Here is a 20,197-nt window from a genome sequence, read left to right on the forward strand (position 1 = left end):
TGGCTGCTAGCATAAATTTTTTACTTTCTTCATATTAACTCAGTTAGCCAGGCAGGTTGTAAGTTATGCATTGGGTTTATATATTTTTTTTAGTTGTGGGTTGAATTCAAAATCAAATACAACAGGCTCAAGTTGCTAAAAAGCTCCAGTGAGGTGATCATTTTCTGTTGGTTTAGTACTAATGCTAACTGTCACTAGCTAACGTAACCACTTTCACATTTCACATATTCACTTGACTCAGTGTTAACATTCATATATTAGTCAGTGCAGCTTTAATGACATTCTAATCTTAATTTAGTTGTATGTACTTTAGATAGTTTAAAGCATAGCTTAGTTTATTCAGGTTTGATGTCGTTTAATTTACAACAGCGAGAGAAAACATGGCGTTTTGTCTAGTTTAGTTTAGTTAATTTTAGCTAATTTCGGTTTAATATTCTTATTAGATTAGTGTAGTTTGTTCAATTACATTTAGCTGTAATGTCAGTCAGTAGTGCAACATATGTGAAGTCAATACACTCCTAGAATACTATGGATACTGACTAACGTTAGTAGTATTACCACTGTTTTCTGTATTTAATGTAGTTTTTCAGTTGAGTGTTCTGACAGCGCGTGCATGTCATTACTGAGGCATTAGCGCCCTCTAGTGGTTGTTGCTAGGATACAAACCCGAGAGCAACTGGCACTGACAACACAAAACGTTTACATGATTCAGGTCAGTGACAGAAGAGGCAGAAACCTTGTGAAAGATAGATACGACATAGTTTCCCGTTTCTGCACAACTATATGCTAATCCGTGTGTTTAGATTTGGCCGAACACGGAAGCCTACGTAAAGGTCACATAAGAGGAGGAGGATGTCGTAAGTATTTATGGGAGGGACGAGCGCAGCAACCGGGCAGTAACGATAAACAGGTTAGGAAGAAAAAGCGCCTCCTTGACTCCGTGCGTGGACCATCTCCCGCCTTCCCCCCCACCTCAACTTTCAATTAATTTGATTACACTCGTGGGACCCCGAGAAGAAAGCAGCTGCCAGGGAGGTGAGATTCCTGCGTTTACATGTTTTAATAAGTTTTTACCAGACGTTGCGTGCGTAAGACAGAGTTCACAAAGCTACAGCCAGAGGAGAGGGCTGTGTGGGTTGGTCATGTGGATACAAAACAGTTTAATTAGATAAATGATATATTGGTTACGCTTCAAGTTGATTTATCCGAGCATACGGCTTAAATCCCGTACTTTCTAATAGTAATGGTAGAAAAAAATGGAAAGCAAGTGGAGTAGCAGATTATCCAGTGGAACAAAATAAATGACCACAGACCCTCTTTCCTCTGTTTAAACACGCCACACCCACTGTTGTTCTCGTGCATGTTGGCTCTCAAACACGGAGAACAAGGGAGCTTTTTGCTGCCTCTTAGTTTCCACTAAATGACTGACCGGACTTGTGGACTATGACTTGGTTGTTGTAAATGTGCCCAATGCAAATTTCTCAGTGTTATGCAAATTCTACTTACCACTCTGCTCCCTACACAGTATTAGTCTCCTGGTCGGTCACTAAAAGGGTTTTCATACTTCCACAACATGGATTTTATGAGTTGTAATTGATTCTGAATCCTAACTAAACAAATGTCTAGACGTTTACAAACTGATCTTATCATCTGTTATAATTAAGTTTCAGGACACAGTGCTTGAGTCTGTAGCTTCAGATAGATATCTAGGACTCTTAATGATGGTTGATGCTTTAACTGAGCTGATTGGGATCCAGGTTATGATGAACAGATCTTATTTCGGTTTACTCGTGCTGGGAACTGAAACACAACACGTACCTTTTTAAACCCCTGTGTTGTGGTGACAAACAGGACACTTGACTATAGGGAAATAGCAACGGGCACTGATCTGAGACTAACTGTTGTCACTGCTGTTTCTGTGCAAACACCTCCCTTTTTTTTGTCACCCCTCTCCCTCACCCCTTTCCTCCCAGTAGTGTCCTGTAGAGATCGTGAGAGTGGACTTAAGTGCAACCTCCTTTGACTCCGTCCCCAGAAGAGTTTCATCCAGCTGCTCAACATGTCTGCTCCTGGTAAGCGGCTTAATGCAACAACTAGGAAAGAGGAAAAAATAACTACATTTCTTTCAGATTTCCATCTTTGATTTGATCTTTTTAAGACAGACAATCAAAAGATTTAAGAGCCCTGGTGGTGAGTGTATCTTCTGATATTTCATAACAGTGTAATTTCTTCCTCATTGGCCTTTTCCCTGATGTTATGTTTTGCTGCCAGTATTTACGTGACTTGGTTGTTGGCTCTCAAAGTTTCCATGAGACATTCCTGTTCACTGAGCATCATTGTGAAGTCAATAGACACCTTCTCCAGCACCAGGATTCCTCCGATTGAGAAACGTTGTACTTCCCCAGGTGGGGAAGTTTGAAAGAAATTCACAGAATGTTTACATGAAACTTGAGGTGAAAACACTTCTGTTTATTTGCCGTTGGTACAGCAAACTCCTCCCTCTGGATGGGAAAGAGCAGTTTAGGAAGTGAAAGGTACCGCTGTTCGATCCGGTCTGTCTTTCTGTGGAAATGAGGGCCGTCTTCCTGGTTTTAAATTGGGCTTTTGTCCTTTCCTGCAAGCAGAGAAAGGAATGTGGAAAGAGGTGGAGCAACAACACGCCTCACAGTTCACGGAACACATTACTCATGTTCTCAATTTGACTTGAGAAGCTTGATAGAAAGTCTTTCTAACTTGAATGTTTTTGGGGATTTAACACGCCCACGACCTTAAGTAAGAATGATCTCACCATGAAGCGGTCTAATGACCTCTTGAACCCGTTTAGCCGGTTGTTGATGTAATTTCCTGCCACACCAGCAAAAAAAACAGTTTGGTCAGCTATGAAATAAATGTACATTTAAGTGCACATACAAACGAGTGTCCTGGGCAGAGGGGATTGAAAAAATACAAGAAATAAACACAGGACACAAGCGACAGAGACAGAAAACACAAATCTTCAAACTACAGTTCACATCCCAAACGCGTTCAATTTACATGAATATAAAACGGAAGATTCTCACATTTGAGTTTTATTTTGCCTGAAAAATGACTTCTCATTTCCCGTATTGTGCTGGTTACAGATAAGAATACAGCTCACAAGAAGTGCGCTAATACAAGAAAAGGTCTTTGCACACTCCGTTCACAAGACAAAGAACACGTAAGCAAGCGGAGTAAACCTAATCGTTAAAAAAAGCCACTGAGCAACAGCCTCAAGGTGAATCTAAAATGAGATAACTGTGTCCAGGAGATAAACATCCGTGAGTGAGTGAGCACACAACAGTCAGGTTCCCCTTTATTACATCTTCATGCACTTCTCTGGTGCACCCACTTCCTTTAGATTACCATTTAAGCTCTTTTATTCTCTTAATTGCATCAGACTCTCTTGGACCAAACATAGTCACCGTTAGCTTTAAAAAAAAAAAAAAGCATGTTTAGAAGATGTTTCTGTTATTCGCTGGTGTTGAAGAGCAGACCCCGGCTTAGACATCAAACAGAATCAGAAACTGTCCAGACTGCCACTAAAACTGCCCGTTGAAAAGCTCACTGATTAGTCTAGTTTGCTCTGGTCGGATAAGAGTCTGTAGTTGTTGAATTCAAGCCCAAGTAAAGACTGTTATCAGGCACTTTTACCGTTTAAAAGGCTCTTTAAAGAGCGTATTTACCATAAAACATGAGGGAAAACAGGAGAAGACCTCCAGGGCTATTGCTGTGTAGTATAGCCCAGTATCAGCTTTTTATTTGCTCCTTTGTAAGTGCTTCCAGTCTCCTATGGGGCTCGGGTAATAAGTAGCTTATTGGCTCTGCTGTCCCAGCAGGCAAAAGCAGGATGATCCACTCTTCTCACACACTTACGAGCACAGAGCAGCTGCTATCAGCCGCAAACAGATCATGACATCTTCCGTCTAGCCACTGTCGTGAAACCATGACCTGAATGTTTGTCTGACTCTACATTATTTTAATGTTATTGGAAGGTTAGAGCTTGGAGACATATGATCACGATTCCTGAGATAAGATGTTGAAAGCAGCTGTAACAGGACGGTACGGAGGACACGGGATATAGTGGCAGCGCAGCAATCAGAGACAGTCAGTTCTGCAGGTTTCAGGATCTTTAATTAAAACACACTTCAAGAAACACAAAGCAACAGAACACCTAGCTCAGTCCAGAGCTCCATCACAAAACTACTATTTCAGCCGGGCCGCTAGCCGGCCGGTCTTAATTCTCTCCAACCCTGGAGATCTTAGGGAGGCGCGACCCTGCTCCTCCAGCAGCATGATCTCCCCTGATCAGATTCCCCTGCTTCACCTTCATCTCCTTGATGAGGAGATCAGCTCCAGGTGTGTCTCTCCCCACACCTGAACCCAATGCTCTCCTGAGGGAGTGGGTGGAGCCCCCCGACTGAAACATACCAGTCCAATTACCCTGGACCTCAGCTCCTTACACAGCTTTATGTTTTTAATGCTTGTATTGTTTATTTTTTAATTATTATATGGGTTATGTTTTTTTTGATGTTTCATGGTTTAGGTTCACCTGGATGGCTTCCAGTTTTTACAGTGAAGAAACTGTGTGTGTGTGTGTGTGCAGCCTTTATAATGAACAGTGTTATTCAAATAGAAGAACAGAGCTGCACGCGATGATGTTTAAACTGACGTCATTGTTTGTTTCCCCGCCAGTTTACCCAGGCAACCCATCCTACCCGTCCTACCCTCAGCCCGGCGGCCACTCCGTAGCCCCTTATCCAGTTGCTCCGGGCGGGTACGGAGACCCCGGTCAAGCTCCTCCAGTAGGCTTCAACATGGGCTACAATGCAGGCACACCTCCTGTCATGTATCAGCCTGGTCCCGTCGGCCCAGGCCCAGTTCCTGGACCGGAGTATGGCGCCCCCCAGGGAGGGATCTCGCCGGCTCCAGCTGCAGTTGCCGTTGGGGTCCCACCGGGGCTCGAGTACCTCACACAGGTAGGATAGAGAAATCACAGAAAGAGCCTCATAACCCATGAACTCCGGTGATGCTGCTCCGCCTGTTTTCAAATTTGTGTCTTTATCTTGAACTAAGATGGATTATTGAAGAGCCACTCCTTCACTTCTGGAATTTGTTCCCCTCGCTGTTTCTGAGCGAGTAGTTTGCTGATAATGACTCCCAGAAGTTAATGATAACATAGTCCGTGGTTTCATGATAATTCACGGATTTGCATTGCAAACAAGTGAAATGATCCCTTCGCGGTTCCATCTTTTCCTCTTGTTGAAAGAGGAGTAAGACTTTCAGGGTAGGGCTGCACGATTATGGCCAAAATCATAATCACGATTATTTTGATCAATATTGAGATCACGATTATTCATTCATTTTAGGGACAACATCTTTTTATTGCACTTTAACATTTTAAATGAACAAGAACACTGCTTCCACTTCCATGTTGTGCTACATTCCAGCTATTTACGATTTACCTTTCACACGACACCCGTGACCGTCTGCTCTCTGTTCTGTTGTCTGTCTCTCTGTCAATATCGCTGACGATCATGCTCATTTCATTGTGGCAGCCAAAATCGTGATCGCGAGTAAAATTCGATTAGTTGTGCAGCCCTATTTCAGGGTATATTTTTAACTCTTCCTCTTGTGTTTTTAGATTGACCAGATCCTGATCCATCAAAAAGTGGAACTCCTAGAGGGTGAGACGTGTTCATCAAGTCACATCTACACTTTGTAAACGGCAAATAACCAGCCGCAGCATCTTTGTCAGGCTTTGGTGCACCAGTGAGCTTTAAACCTCCCTAATATAAATCATGAATTCTTTGCTTATCTACACTTTGTTATTCACCATTTCCCGCCCGTTTTCCTTCCTCCCGCCCAGCATTCATTGGGTTTGAGACCAACAACCAGTACGAGATAAAGAACAGTCTGGGCCAAAAGATCTACAAGGCCAAAGAGAAGAACGACTGCTGCACCAGGAACTGCTGTGGCTCGCTGCGCAGCTTCGACATGAAGATCAAGGACAACATGGACAGGGAGGTCATCCGTCTCATACGACCTTTCCGCTGCGTCTCCTGCTGGTGTCCCTGCTGCCTGCAAGAGGTCTGTCTGTGTGTGTCAAAAGCGTTTTTTAATAGCCTTATATTCTATTGACTTTCCACACCAAGACCAATATTGTGCCAATTCAATAGTTCATTCAGCCTTAAATCGAGTACTCCCTCTGCTTATGGATAAGCACTGTGATAACGTGTTCCATTATTACGGGTGTTAATATTTAACCATATTGATTGTCTGAAGAGTTTGTGATGGAGAATGAACTATGAGTTGCTGAAGGAGTTGATTCATATTTCAGCGTACTGGTTTAGACATAACAACAATAATCGTTTTTGAGGTTTACTTTTGGAAATTAAGCTAAACAACCAAGGCGAACTCTTTAAAGACCTCGTTCTGGGTCTCATTTGTCCAGATTTTGAGATATCTGTCTCTGAGAAGTCTTCCGCCACCTCAATAGTCGTGTTCAGTTGTGTCGCTCACAGCACAAATTGAATTTTGGAAGATTCAGCCGCAACGTGTCTGTCCAGAAACAATGTCCTAAGTTACTCCGGATGATCAGTTTTAACAAGAACTATTTTCTACTTAACAAACAGTCCTTATGAAAACTGTTGCTGCAGAGTGTAACGGGGTTGTTGTTTCTGCCAAACAATGTTGTTGTTGTTGCTAAAACTATTTGCATGTCTCTGGATACCACTAAAGGATTTTGAAGTGGTGATTTGTGTGCATGTTTTCACTCCAGCTAAGAATTAGCAGCGAATAGCGCTGATGAAACTCACTTGGTCCTATAAGCTGAAACATCTGCAGCCTCACGGCTCATGTTTAGCGGCATCTGCCTTTCCTCCCTTCGCCTTGTGTTACCGACGAGCTGCTGAGCGGCGCTTCGCTGTCTTTGTGCACCAGTCTGCTCAGGCAGGGGTGTGTTAAGACTATGAATGGCTCTTTGTCCGCCCAAGCTATCTCCTAGACTCCCCCCCCCCCCCCCCCCGAACCTCTGCCATCGCTCTACCTCTGAGACCCGCTCTCTTTCTCTCTTTAATCACATCGCTTGCAATCTGGCTTCAGTAGGTTCCCATTGGCCCAAAGCCATGCTGCTACACTCTCACATACGGCAGTTCTGTTTACTGGCCAGACAGGAGCCATGTGAGATCCATTACCGTTGTTATGTGGTGCCACAATGGAGGCCGTCAGAGGTTCAATTATCATCCCTGCTGTCCCGTGTCACATGTGTGACATGCTAATAACCCCGTGATGCTTTAGGGAATGAGGGCAGATTTTAAGCTCTCAGGGAAACACTTTCTAGTCTTTGTGGCACATTAGTATGTGTATATAATTATGTACGTGGCCCACAGATGGAGGTCCAGTCACCGCCGGGCACCACCATAGGCTACGTCAAACAGGACTGGCACCCTTGCCTGCCGAAGTTTTCCATCCAGGGACCCAACAAGGAGACCGTGCTGAAACTGGATGGGCCCTGCTTTGCCTGCAACTGCTGTGGAGATGTCAACTTTGAGGTGAGGCCAGAGGATCGTGGTGTTAGAAGAAGGTCGATACCGCTCTCATTTCTACATACTCTTGAAACGGAGCTAGCCCCCCCCCCCCCCCCCCCCCCGTTTCCAGTCTTTATGCTAAGATAAGCTAAGCTAAGCTCACCGCCTGCCGGCTGTAGCTTCGTCTTTATCCTACTGACATGAGAGTGCTTTCAATCTTCTCATTTCAACAGTTCTGATCCGAGTGTGGCATTTTCTGGAAACATTTTCTGAAGTCCACAGTATAGTATACTTAATAAAACATCTTATGGACATTGTTGCTCTTATTACTCTGCAGCTAAAGGCCAAAGATGGTGACAAGCCCATCGGTCGCATCAGCAAGCAGTGGAGCGGCCTTTTGAAGGAAGTCTTCACAGACACGGACAACTTTGGCATCCAGTTCCCGCTGGACTTGGATGTGAAGCTGAAAGCTGTACTCATGGGAGCCTGCTTCCTCATAGTAAGACCATATTCCCCCCCCCATCTTTGAATAAAAATTTAATTTGTTGTATACTGTACTTGCTGCCTCAGTCTTATAAGGGGGATGAATTGATTTCCTTCTTTGTTGCCACTTTGCAGGATTTCATGTTCTTCGAGAAGGTCGGAGAGGCCAACCAGCGCAGCACGGTGTTTTCATAACGGAGGAGAAAGCAACCGCATGAGATCAAGTGCCAGTTATGCAATCTCTGTTCGTGCACTTTGTTTATCTTTTTTTTTTTTTCAATCCTTCCTTCACCAGATTCCAGCCACAACGGTGCAAATCCCAGGATAATCTTACACACACCGACCAAATTGAGCTCATGAACTCTTGATTCCAGATGCCTGCCATGGATTGTTTTTTTTAAATCTATGCAAACTCAGTGACTGATACCGGCTGCCATGTTGCCAACGTTCCATACAGTCTGTAGTTTTATCTACTTGATGTGGGTGAACGTTACCGCCATCTGACATCTAATCCAGTGCTAATTAATGTTAGCGTTAATATTAATGGTGTTTGAGTGCTAACACATTTTTGCAAACAAGCTAAAGTAAGATTGTTTGCATGGTAAACATTCTACCTGGTGAACATCTGCTTGTTAGCATTTAGCTCAAAGCACTAAAAACTGCCTCGCAGAGCTGCTAGCGTGGCTGTAGACTTTTAATCTTATGCGTTAACAAAAGCTTTATATACAACCTTTTATATAAATCAGCTATAGTAAACAGGCTGCCATTATTTAGGGCTTATAGGGAAGTGGTGGTTGTGCTAGCGAGAGGAGGGGGAACGTCTTTTGGTCGACGGTATTTACCAAAGTGCTCTTTCTCTACCACGCGGCGACCTCTCTCTTCCTCGAAACCGTCTGTCTGGCTACAGTGTAAATGCTCTCACGCTCCCTCTGTGGTTTAGTGGTTACCATTGAGAGTGGCTTCCCTGCCAAACCCCGCCCTCCGGTTGCTCGAGATGCCACTGCCTTTAACATGTGCCACTGTAATGACAAAGGAGAGCGATAGTGTCGAAGAGGACTGGAAAGAAAATAAAAAAGCAGAAGTTGAGGTTAGTCAAGTGAACGGCTATAAGAAAACACGTTGACTTTCTGTAATTTGGTGTAGCAGGAAGAGACCTGATTGTGAAGTTGTGAAATATGGTCTGATCGCTGTGCTTTAGAATGCATTAAAAGAAAAATGTCAGGTTTATGTTTGCAAATGCTCCGAAATGCTCTTGAATGCAGCTCTCTGCTCTGTAGTTCAGTATGGTTCTCGTGAGACATGGGTTTGCCTCCTGTGAGGCTTCGTTGCCACTAGTGCTCTCAAATGCAGATCACAGCCCTCTCTGATGTCAGTAACCGAATGTGTCTTATATGCTGTATGTGCTACCATCAGCTTCTGTGTACTCTGACCTCAGATTAAGAAAGCATGGCCAAAAGTTGTACAGTACATTTATTGGAATTATTTGTTCATTGTCAGTTTGATGATCATTCAACGCACTTTTTCTTTTTTTTTATCAGTTATATTTGCAGTTATGTTGCATCTGTTTCCTGTCTGTAAGAATAAAAAAATACCCTGTACTTCAGAAATAAAAGAAATGCGATATGAATCCATAGTTCTGTAGTGTTGTCTGTGTTCTTCTGCTCCGCTAATTGTTGGGGAATTTTTGGGAAGTCCCCGAGACACCTAAAGTCTAAATGTGGAACATCTGGTTTCACTTGGAAAAAATGATCTGCGCTTCAAAAGGGAAATCAACAACATCAGCCAAAGTTCAGTTCAACTAAAACGCTCTTTAGTTACTGGGTAACTTTCTCAACACCACATGCACTTTATTGGTGTCACTATCCGCTTCCTTTATCTACCTAAAGACTTCATCCGTGCCCTACTTCAGAGGCAACAAAAGGAGAACAAAATAAACTCCTCCCATGTCACACATTGAATATCAAACGGCTCCATCCTCTGGGAGAATGTGGGAAATACAGGCATAGTATTTATGGGAGCATGTCTGCACATGTCTATCCACGCCCCAATGCTCCTGGGACATGACTCAAACTTTAATTGTCCACCCATAATTTGTAATCCTATGGTTCTTACAATACAAGAGTCCCAAATTCAGTGTCTGGTTGTACAGTTTACAACCACACGTTTACACAAGTAAGTCTGTGCACACAGTTTTTCACACGTGGAAGTCACATGGTAATGACCAACATAACACTGCATATCAAGGGTCTGAGTGACTGACGTCTGAGCAGAGTCATTGACATCTGTCTTAAAACAGAAATTCAATTTAGACACTTTCTGAAGATCAGCATGCGCTTGAACACAACATTAGAGTGTGTTATACAAGATACAGCAGCTCAGCCTTTAGACCAGATAATCACATTTAATCAATAAACAATCATTTCTCATACAATATATACAAATGCATTAAGATACAAAAAATAGTTGCAAGATGCACAAAACCCGCTGAACAGCAGCTCATTACAAACAGGAAAAACAGTAGTCAGTCTTTTTGCGAAATTCCTGTTTCAAATTTGTTTTCCTTTTTTACATTCATACAGCTTCACTTTTCTACTCGTACATGCACTGGACCTCCCATCTGTTCCCATAGTTGTGCTGGGCAGCTTCCTGTGCCAGAATTGTAGCTGAAAAAGTCAACCATTTATGAATGAATAAACGTAAAAAAAAAAAAAAATCAGCTAGAAAATCCCTTCAGACTCGTCTTTCTGTATTAACAGGGGGCCGCTCCTCCCGTGCCCATCGGATCAGGTAGCTGCTGGCCATCTGCAGGTTCCACTGGTATTTGGAGAGGATCTTCAGACAGTCTTCTCTGGAGCAGAGGCTCAGCAAGTACAGCTGCTCCAACTGAAAAAAGGCAAAATACAAACATTTTGAGATACGTATATCCATTAACACCTCAAGCATTCATGGAGAACAAGACAGGCAAAGAAAGATGGTTTGTTTGCTTTCTGAGGGCTGAAACATTCAGGTAAGTTGCACCTCTGTGCAGGTGTTTCCATCAGCATTCAAATGCAAAGCACCTGCTGTGAAATCATTGTTGAGGGTATGTCCTGGAGTGCAACATGCTTCGGTTTTTAATTGCAAGTTGCTACAAAATCACATGTTCAAAATGTCAAAAATATGAATGTCAAATTCCGTATTTATAATTGATTAAAGTCACACTTGAAAAGACGCAGACACTTTAGTATACATAAGGTTAGTCTACATTAAAGGTGAGCATCCAATTCCAACTTGGTGACACATTGTAGATTTGCTCTATTTATCTAAATTAAATACACTTTCACAAAACTAAACGTCGTCATTTCATGGTCTGACCTTGAGTTGTTGTTCAGCTCGCACTGGGTTCCAGTCATTACGTTGAAGTGCAGTGTGAACCTCTTCAATAGTCACCCCATGAACCACCGCCATGATCTGAGCAAAGCAGAGCAACAACGCTTGTACTTGTAATCCATTTGAACAACTTTTTACACGCCAAAAGATTATAAATCAGTCGCGTTACCTGTGTGGTGAGATTTTCTCTTGTGTTCTGTGCATAAGCCTTATCTCGATCTCTGACTCGCTCCCTCTCTCGATCTCTCTCTCTGTTGTCCGTGAACTCAACCAGCAGCGGGATTGAGCGTGCCATGTGGGTCATTTTAGTCAGGTTGGAGCCTCCGATGCCCGGCTGAGGTGGGTAACGCGGCTGAGGCTGAGGCTGCGCCTGCGACGGAGGGGGCTGGACCAACTGTGGAGGCCAGGTGCCTGGGACCGGGTGGATCGCTGGCCTCCTCTGGGTTTTCAGGTTCAAGCGTTTCAGGTTGGGGGGCGGCGGCCGGGGAGGCGGCGTGACACTGGCCTCGCTGAACCGCCGCGGGTCCTTCTGCATCAGCACACTGTGAGCTGCCATCACAGGGGGCATGAGTCTGCCTTGCTGATCCACTCTGAGCTCCCCTACTGTGTGAGACCTGGGCCGATGTCCGTTCAAAACTGACTCAAGGCTCTGAGACAAACCTGAAGACACAGGAAGGCCTTTTTGATGAACAATTCAACATTAATCATAAAGAGGTAGCAAGGGATCCGAGTTCAGACTGTACGCGGGCATGCTGGGAGCCGGATAAGTGATTGTCTACTTTAATGCAGCCTGACCAGGAAAATACAACATCAAGGATATGTTAAGTACAAGAATTTAATATTCAAAATTCCAGATGATATCTAGTCATATCATGACGTTGATCCTGATACAAAGTACATCTCACAGCTTAGCTCGCTACAGTCTGCGGTTGCTTTTATTTTTAGTTGCCTACCTGCCATTTCCTGCAGATTGGAGCCCTCCTTCTCCCTGGCAGGGCCCGTCCTCCAGCTGCCACCGCTGCACAGATCACAACAGTAAACACATTAGCTTGACAGCCTCGGCTCACAAACTATATTCTCTGACAGCAGGTGAAAGTTCAGTGCTGCACTGTTGTTGAGATGGAAGTTTATATGGTTTTCTACCTGATATAGGCAGAATAAAAAAAAAAATGGGAAATGTAATTTGAAAAATCACAACTAGCACATCTTTTTCTTTGTTTTGTAGTATTCTGAATACCCCATGAGCAGAACAGCTGCAAAGGCTACAAGGCAATAAAAGTGACACCCACCCACCCTAAAACCCTGTTTTATTTGAGCCAGTGTGAGAGCCTGACTGCTTTACTGCTTCAAATTTATGTCAGTCAGTGAACTTTTCTTCCTGAGTCATTTTACTGCCATGCCAGTTTTTATCTCATGCTTATTTTTATCCCTGCAGACTGACCAAACCACAAGGTACTTTCAGTTCAGCCTAGATGGAGTCTGACAGCACACAATGTTGTGCTTTAAAAAAACAGCGACGGCTAATGTGAGGTTTTGTTGTCCTTCCGAAGCAACAAAAAAAAAAAAAAAGAGCTTCCCTAAATTAACATCTTTGTAGAAGAAGCAAACACAGCAAACAGCCAAAGTAAGATGGAGAGAAATGAATGCATGGTGTCACTGACCCGTCCAGCTTATCAGGTGCTCCCCAGCAGCGTTCAGGTTTGATATCTCCGTGCCCCGCGTGGTGCATGCTGCCATTCAGCGGGGTTGAGATGTAAGGGATGGCAACAACCGGGTTGGGCCCGGGGTTGCCTGCAGTGGCAACGACGGCAGCAGGAGGGAGTGACAGCGCAATGAAGCTCGCGGGGAACCAGCCGACTGCCAGCGTCTTCTGGTTCTGGCCTCTCCACTCACTCAGCTCCGGACTGCACGGAGAGAGAAAAAAAGTCAATTAGAAACTAAATAGCTGTATTTGTTTAAAGTGAGACTACTGGGATGTAACTTTGGCACAAGTAGGGAAGGTCAGCGAATTAGCCACCATATGGTCCTGGTCAGACCAGACCAATGAGTCTGTAGTAGCAAAACGAAAAAAAAAGACGACAAATGTTATTTAGTCTCGCTTTAAAAAGAGAAATAAGTCAAACGTTTGCTAAAGAAGACCGTGAGATGCGGCTCTGAAAAGCTAGTAAGTGGACCTTTAAGCTTAGTTTACACATACAGTTCCCAAAGGTCAAGAATAAACTTAATGCTAAAAACAAACAATGTTGTGATTAGTTTTATTAATAAAATACAAAATATAAATGAATGAGTCTGTACCACAGTACTGTAGGACTTTCAGTGTGTGCATTTTATAACACCAATATCATTTACTCACTGTAAATTATGTAGTCTTACACCACATTATTGAGTCAGTTTTAATGATATTTAATGAGTTGCAGAGTGCACGTAACACTTTGTGACTTAGATTTAAGTGAGGGGTTTCAATGCACGACTTATTTTAATGGCCTGTTGAGGCTAATTCACAAGGAAGAAACTATTCTAAGTTGAGTTTACTGGATGTAGGTTTCTGTCGCTTGAAACGCTTCTGAATGAAAAAAGCTGCAAACAGTGAGACAGTGTGTCATAGCTGATAGACTTGTTCAATCAAACAAAGCGAGTTTGCGTTCAAGGACTCCATGAGATGAGGGCTGGAATGCGGTTTTGAGAGGCTGATTTAAACCCCTGTTTTGTCTTAACAAAGGCTCATTGTGCTGTTCAAAGTATATCCTTTACTCTTTTAGTCCCCACCCTCCTTTCTCTCACCCACCCATGGTCTATGACGGTCACAAGGTCGTTGGCCACAAGTGCAAGTTTTCTGGGTTCAGCAAAGTCTCTTGTTGCGTGCACCTCCATTGGTTTAGCCTGAAAAGGCAGACAGAGGTGAGGAAAAATAAAACAAAGATCTACTGAAAAATCATGCACTTCCAGCTGCATTTTGAGTAACATATTCTTCATCCCCAGGGACGTTACAAGCTTCACATTGAGCTGCAGACCTCTGCCACCAATTTCATGAGCTGGACGAAGCTCGGCCTGTCCGTGGGATTGCAGGCCCAGCACTTCCTCATAACGGCGTACAGTTCTTTGGGGCAATCCGGCGGCTGCTCCAGGCGCTCGCCCTCCCTCTCCACACGCCACAGAATCTGGATCGGAGAGAGCGAATGCCACGGACACAGACTCTTGAGTCACAGAGCATATCACAAAATCAAATGGCATCAGGGCGGGGACACACATTCCAAACACGAAGACAAACACGCCGACTGGCATACAAACACCAAAAAGCACAACGTGAACGTTCGCATTGGAGCTGGCATGCTTGTACCTGTCTGCCTGACAGGCCGAACCAGGGCTCTTCACAGAAGCTGAACATCTCCCACATGGTGACACCGAACATCCACACATCTGAGGAGTGGGAGAAGGTGCCGACACGAAGACTCTCTGGAGCGCACCTGCAAGAAAAACAGGCGGACGGACGGAATTAGTGAGAATCCTCAATATTATTTCCTCCTCCACCCCCCATTTTCCCCAACAATCCTCACCATGCAAACGGGATCCTTTTGTGTGCCGTCATCACGTAGTGATCCATATCTTCGCTCAGGCCTCTCATCAGGCCAAAGTCCCCGATCTTTGCCATCTCCCTGGACGACAGCAGGACGTTTCTCGCAGCCAAGTCTCTGTGGATGAATCTCCTCGTCTCCAGGTAGTCCATACCCGCCGCGATCTGGGACGCGAAGAGCCAGAGGCGCATCAGCGGGTACTCGTACTGACGCGAGCGCAGGATGTCGTACATTGAGCCCAAGGGAGCCAGCTCTGTTACCTAGAGGAACGGAAAATAGGGCATTGTGTATTCAAGCTCCTGAACACACCTTAGTTTCAATGAATCCATATTTTATCTCCACGTTTAAACGTCTTACCATCTTGAGGGGCTGTGTGAGCACCACGCCGTAAAGTCGGATGATGTTGGGGTGGTCCAGTGACTGCATGGTGGTCACCTCTTGGAGGAAGTCTGTCAGCGTGTCCGTCTGCCGGGACATGCTGCTCCTCAGTGACTTTACTGCTACTGGCAACTGAGAGCAGTGAAAAGAGAAAGGCTCAATCCCAATCCTGCCTCTAAACCCCCAGCATCTGTTTTTTCACATAGCGACGACGCCATGTTGAGAATCCCAAACCCTTTCCTTGATGAGTGGTGGCTAGTAGAGGAAAGTTGTGATGTGAATTTGCACATGACTTTATTAAACCTACAAGAAGTGTTGACTGTTTCTCCTTTTAGGTCTCCGCCAACTCTTCAGGTAAATCTCTGGCTTTTTATCTGCTAAACGCTCCACTGTGTTCACCAGCTGGTCGCTAACTGTGTCCGTTTGAAAAAGAAATTCTACAAATCTGTCCCTTACCACTCTGCCGGTGGGCGTGTGCCACTCTCCCCTCTTCACCACCCCAAAGGACCCAGAGCCCAGCTTCTCTCCCAGGATCAGCTCGCTGTCCTGGATCAGACTTGGAAGAGCCCGGCTACCGCCCTCCTGACCCTGAGCCGGGCCGCCTCCGCTCCACTGCTCCCCTCCATCCCGATCACGACCACTGCCCACCTATGTGCATCAATGAATGAATAAAAGTTGTTACTGATTTCATTTAGCTCTCACACAACAGGCATGAACTTTACAACAACTTTGACATACTACATGTGTCAGACCTTGGGCATCATTGACCGTGCTCGGGAATTCGTCTTGTAGCGTTTCAGAGCATCCCATAATCTTCTTTGTGCTGGCAGGAGCGAAAAAAAGAATGTGATTACATCCAACATGACAAATCTGATTTCAAAACAGCCTTTAGATATAAAGTAAATAGTAGTGTTTTATATAAATGTATTAAACAACAATTTCCACTCTAACAAATGGTGTTCGTGAACGGAATTCCTTTCACGGTTTGTGGTGTAACCTCATAAAAACAACTGATATGCATATTCAATTAATCAACAGAAAATGAATTTGACAACAAAGATGTAACCTTGAGCTCTGGACATTTCTGATGGATGATTTTCACTAATTTCTGTCATTTTATAGACTAAAAAAATGATAATAACATTTGTAAAAATGAATCAACAAATAAATTGGTCAAGAAAATAATAATTTGTTGCTGCTCTACTTCATATTAAAGTTGAAAAGAGGCAGGACGGGAATTGAAGTAAGTGGACGTTGTGGTATGATTGTATTTTGTCCAACATTATTTTTTGGACCACTAATCCATAAATACTGTAAAGCCAAAGAACAAAGACAAACACTCTGGGTAAACAGAAAACAATGCTTTTGTACAAGAAGCAAATCAAACTCTAGTTCTTCGTCTTGAACCAACCATCAGTTACTGAGCTTGTCCGATAAGACAGACACTGTATTGATTTGTACCCGGCGAGGATGACCAAAAGGAGACGATCTGGCTCACCGGGTTTGCTGATCCCTATTTGCTCCAGGTCGGACTCCTTGACGTAGTTGAAGTGCTCAGCGCGGGAGATGTTGAGGCCATCTCTGACGCGCAGGTAGAACTTCTCCAGCTGGACCTCGGCCAGGAGATGGTACAGCCACTGAGTGTCCTGGTCCATCAGCATCACCCGGCTGACCTGCCTTGAGGGTCAAAGGGTCACACAACAGCTGTGAGACATTTTGTGTATTTAGTGTTCTGCTTTACATCTAAATTCCCGACATTAAATCTTGTTAAAACGTCACGACAAGAACAGAAATTGAGCGCTCAATCGCGTTTTACAACCTAAAAGACACAAATACGAACCAGTGCTCTATCTGGGTCTTCCTCATCTCATTAAACAGATTATTTAATGGTAACTTTGCTCCCACTTGGGCCTTGTTATTAGGTCACCAAGGAGACCTGACAAAAAGCCCTTGGTGTGGATTGTTCTGCTTTTATCTGTGTGACAACTTTTAAGAGGGAATCTCTTACTGGCAAAGTATTTGATTTGCAAAGTATTTGATTTGCTGATCACATTTACTATCCTGCATCTTTTTATAACCAGCAGAACGTGAAAGTAGTGTCATTTGAAGGCAGTTCTCTAGCCGACAGAGTCAAATCACACAAGGAAGAGGAACAGACATAAAAGATCCTCAGAAGCGTGAACAAGTGGATTCAGTATCAGTGAATCACAGTGAGTGACTGTTCTCACTGCGTTGTGATTCATGTTGAACCCCAGAGGCAACAATCCTGCAGGGAACGTGAAAAACAGAGCGCTGGAAACCTAACCTGCGAGTGGTTTCGGGGCACCAGTCGAACTGGATCCTGTTCACAAAATACTTATGCAACTGCTGAAGTTGTGCTGTGTGTTGACAGCAGTATGACAGCTCCTGAACGGCTGATTGGAGCTTGATTTTCTCTTTAAACCTTAACTATCTTTTTATTTGCGTTTGTGTCTAGAGTCAGAGGCGCAATAATCAGGATGATAAAGTTTTCTTAACTTCCTTATTGCTTAAAAAAACAAAAAGTTAAAACACAGCGAGTTCTTCTTTGGTTCACTGTTATTGTTACTAGATGGTTGTGCAGTCAATAAATACCTCTGCTTATCAGCCCAGCAGGTATGAGTCAGGGAAGAACTTCTACATTCCCCTCTTCAGCTACCATGGGAAAAATTAACATCGACGCTAAACTAGCAGAGCCACAATGCCAGCATTCACACGGCTCTTTCTCGCAGCCAACCGATGCCTCAAAAACCAGAAAAGTGCAAAAGGGCACTAGCCTGGGCTTGCATTAATTTCCAGGGACAACACCCAATTATTTTTGCATCCAACTTGAATGAACACGAGGCAAATTGTCTGCAGGTCTCACTCGACTCCAAAAGGAAAAGATGCACATTGGTCAACAAAGAGAGACCTCTGTGATCATTCTCTTTATGTACAGAGTGATCAATGTTTAACCTGTCCAGCTACTGAAAACCCCTCTCAGCCTAAAGGCATGTGTTAAATGTGCAACTATTTAGTTAATAGCTTTATACGGCTGAACAGTAACTAGTTGAACTGGCCTTTTATCTCACAGGGCATAATCTGCAACTTCAAATGGCCAACAGCGTTGTTTATCCAGCACAACAGCACTTCTGTTGTAGAGCATTTGTTTACGCTGGTGACACACGCTGCCTCTGGCCAGAAGAAAGCAAGAATAACCTCTCATCCATCAATGACAGAGCAGCTCCAACTAAGCTTTATTAGAAGAAGAAAAAAGACACCGCTTTAATATTAGATCACACTATTATTCTGATCTGATCAAGAGAAGTGAAGACCGTGCCTTTAATAAATGACACCTAGAAGCTGTGTGTGCGTTTTTGTGCAGACTGTGTTATTGGATTATTGTCAGTGATGGATTACTGTGTAAGTAGGATTTTCATGTTGTAGCTGGCAGATGTGATTAATGATGGTAGGTTGATCCATAACAATGCAACCGATTTTATTAAGCTGTCACATTAATGTAGAAAGTAAAAAGTACATTTCCCTCTGATATGTAGTTAAGTAGAATAAAGTAGTGTGCAATTTAACCTCAAGTGAAGTACCATCAAATTATAATTAAGTACATTAGCCAACTTTAGTAGATTCCTAATTCTTTGATTCCCTTCACTTGTAAATACACACAATAGCTTCATTTGGGATAACTTCGATTAATAATTCATTCTCAACTCATCTCTAAAAGGACCGTTGATATAAAAAGGCCTTTATGTCGATGCTTTTAGAAATACATTTGCTCATTTTTTCACTAAGAACTCTTTGAAACCCGATATGTTCATAAACTTTCTGACTTTTCTTTCCCCACATCTATAAACCCGTTCACAGAGAGATACAAACCGATGCAACATTTTAAACTTACCGTCAATCAAAAATAATAAAAAGTAATCCGGTTGTTGACGGCTATATTTCGTAATCGAACACGCCCCGAGACAATTGATCCATGTTTGCATTGAAACCTCCGGTAAAGTAGACGGAGGACTTTTTCCACAAATCACAGCTCTTCTTTGAATCCTAAACCACCTTCAAATAATTCACAATCTGATCGATTCAGTCAGCTTATCTCACAGATGTTTTGTTTTTTTACATTACATGTTTCTATGACTCTGGGTTCTACCTGCGTCTGTTCCGCTTCTTTCTCCGCCTCTTTCCAGTCTCCCTCCTGACCACACCTCTTCCTGGCTTTTCATACCTGAACTTTCAGCACAAGCACAAACCTCCAGACAACATGAAAGCACCTGCACAGGTAATAACGTTAATGACACAAGTCATTAGCACAGAGCAACAATGTAGGTCACCTTCGCCATACACGTGTGGCAATGTGGTTTAACCTGACAGTGAAGGAAAACACACATTGTTTGCATATTTTTCTAATTTCACACAGGATAGAATCAAGTGTATTTAAGTTATAGTTAATAAATTGCCTGTTTTTTTAGAACACAAAATGTACCAAATTCAAATAAATGCTAGGTTTCTCTATGCAACACACACACACACAACACACACTGTAGTGTCAGGCCTACCTAATAAAGTTTGCTTTAATCTTAATATTGGTGGCAACAAGTGTATAGCCTGATGTTTCGTCTTTGTTTGAAACTTTTTTTCCTCGTTAATTCAACTTTTTGATCACTGTGCAGGCTTTTTGCGATGCTGAATTGATATTGTTTTACCCCGTACATCAACGAGTAAGCTCCTCAGTAAGATGCAATCAAATTCAACACACCCACAACGTCAGTATCTAAAATGACCATAAAGTTTAATCGACTCATCTGTAAAACTGTTTCACCATAAAGTGAACATTGA

General features: G+C 43.4%; 2 protein-coding genes across 4 annotated transcripts; one reads left to right on the plus strand and one right to left on the minus strand.

The window, feature by feature from the left end:
* Positions 1-895: 895 nt before the first annotated feature.
* Positions 896-9,654, plus strand: LOC306714741 (phospholipid scramblase 2-like). 2 transcript variants are annotated; one of them, XM_079184865.1, is made up of 8 exons: positions 896-1,035; positions 1,974-2,072; positions 4,711-4,994; positions 5,660-5,702; positions 5,885-6,105; positions 7,407-7,568; positions 7,882-8,043; positions 8,163-9,654. In XM_079184865.1, exons 2-8 carry the CDS (start codon positions 2,060-2,062, stop codon positions 8,220-8,222), a joined length of 945 nt encoding a protein of 314 aa, XP_079040991.1. In that variant the 5' UTR covers positions 896-1,035; positions 1,974-2,059; the 3' UTR covers positions 8,223-9,654. The 2 variants fall into 2 exon arrangements, with proteins under 2 accessions (XP_079040991.1, XP_079040990.1); XM_079184864.1 differs by having other exon boundaries at positions 1,977-2,072.
* Positions 9,485-19,540, minus strand: tnk1 (tyrosine kinase, non-receptor, 1). 2 transcript variants are annotated; one of them, XM_079184863.1, is made up of 14 exons: positions 19,257-19,540; positions 16,845-17,019; positions 16,099-16,169; positions 15,803-15,994; positions 15,326-15,478; positions 14,951-15,228; positions 14,734-14,860; positions 14,408-14,554; positions 14,182-14,276; positions 13,058-13,300; positions 12,350-12,414; positions 11,566-12,056; positions 11,382-11,477; positions 9,485-10,910 (listed from the first exon to the last, which is right to left on the minus strand). In XM_079184863.1, exons 2-14 carry the CDS (start codon positions 17,005-17,007, stop codon positions 10,758-10,760), a joined length of 2,274 nt encoding a protein of 757 aa, XP_079040989.1. In that variant the 5' UTR covers positions 17,008-17,019; positions 19,257-19,540; the 3' UTR covers positions 9,485-10,757. The 2 variants fall into 2 exon arrangements, with proteins under 2 accessions (XP_079040989.1, XP_079040988.1); XM_079184862.1 differs by having other exon boundaries at positions 16,845-17,023.
* Positions 19,541-20,197: the final 657 nt, after the last annotated feature.

Source organism: Pholis gunnellus (genome assembly GCF_910591455.1).
Source record: "Pholis gunnellus genome assembly, chromosome: 23".
Lineage (NCBI taxonomy): Eukaryota > Metazoa > Chordata > Actinopteri > Perciformes > Pholidae > Pholis > Pholis gunnellus.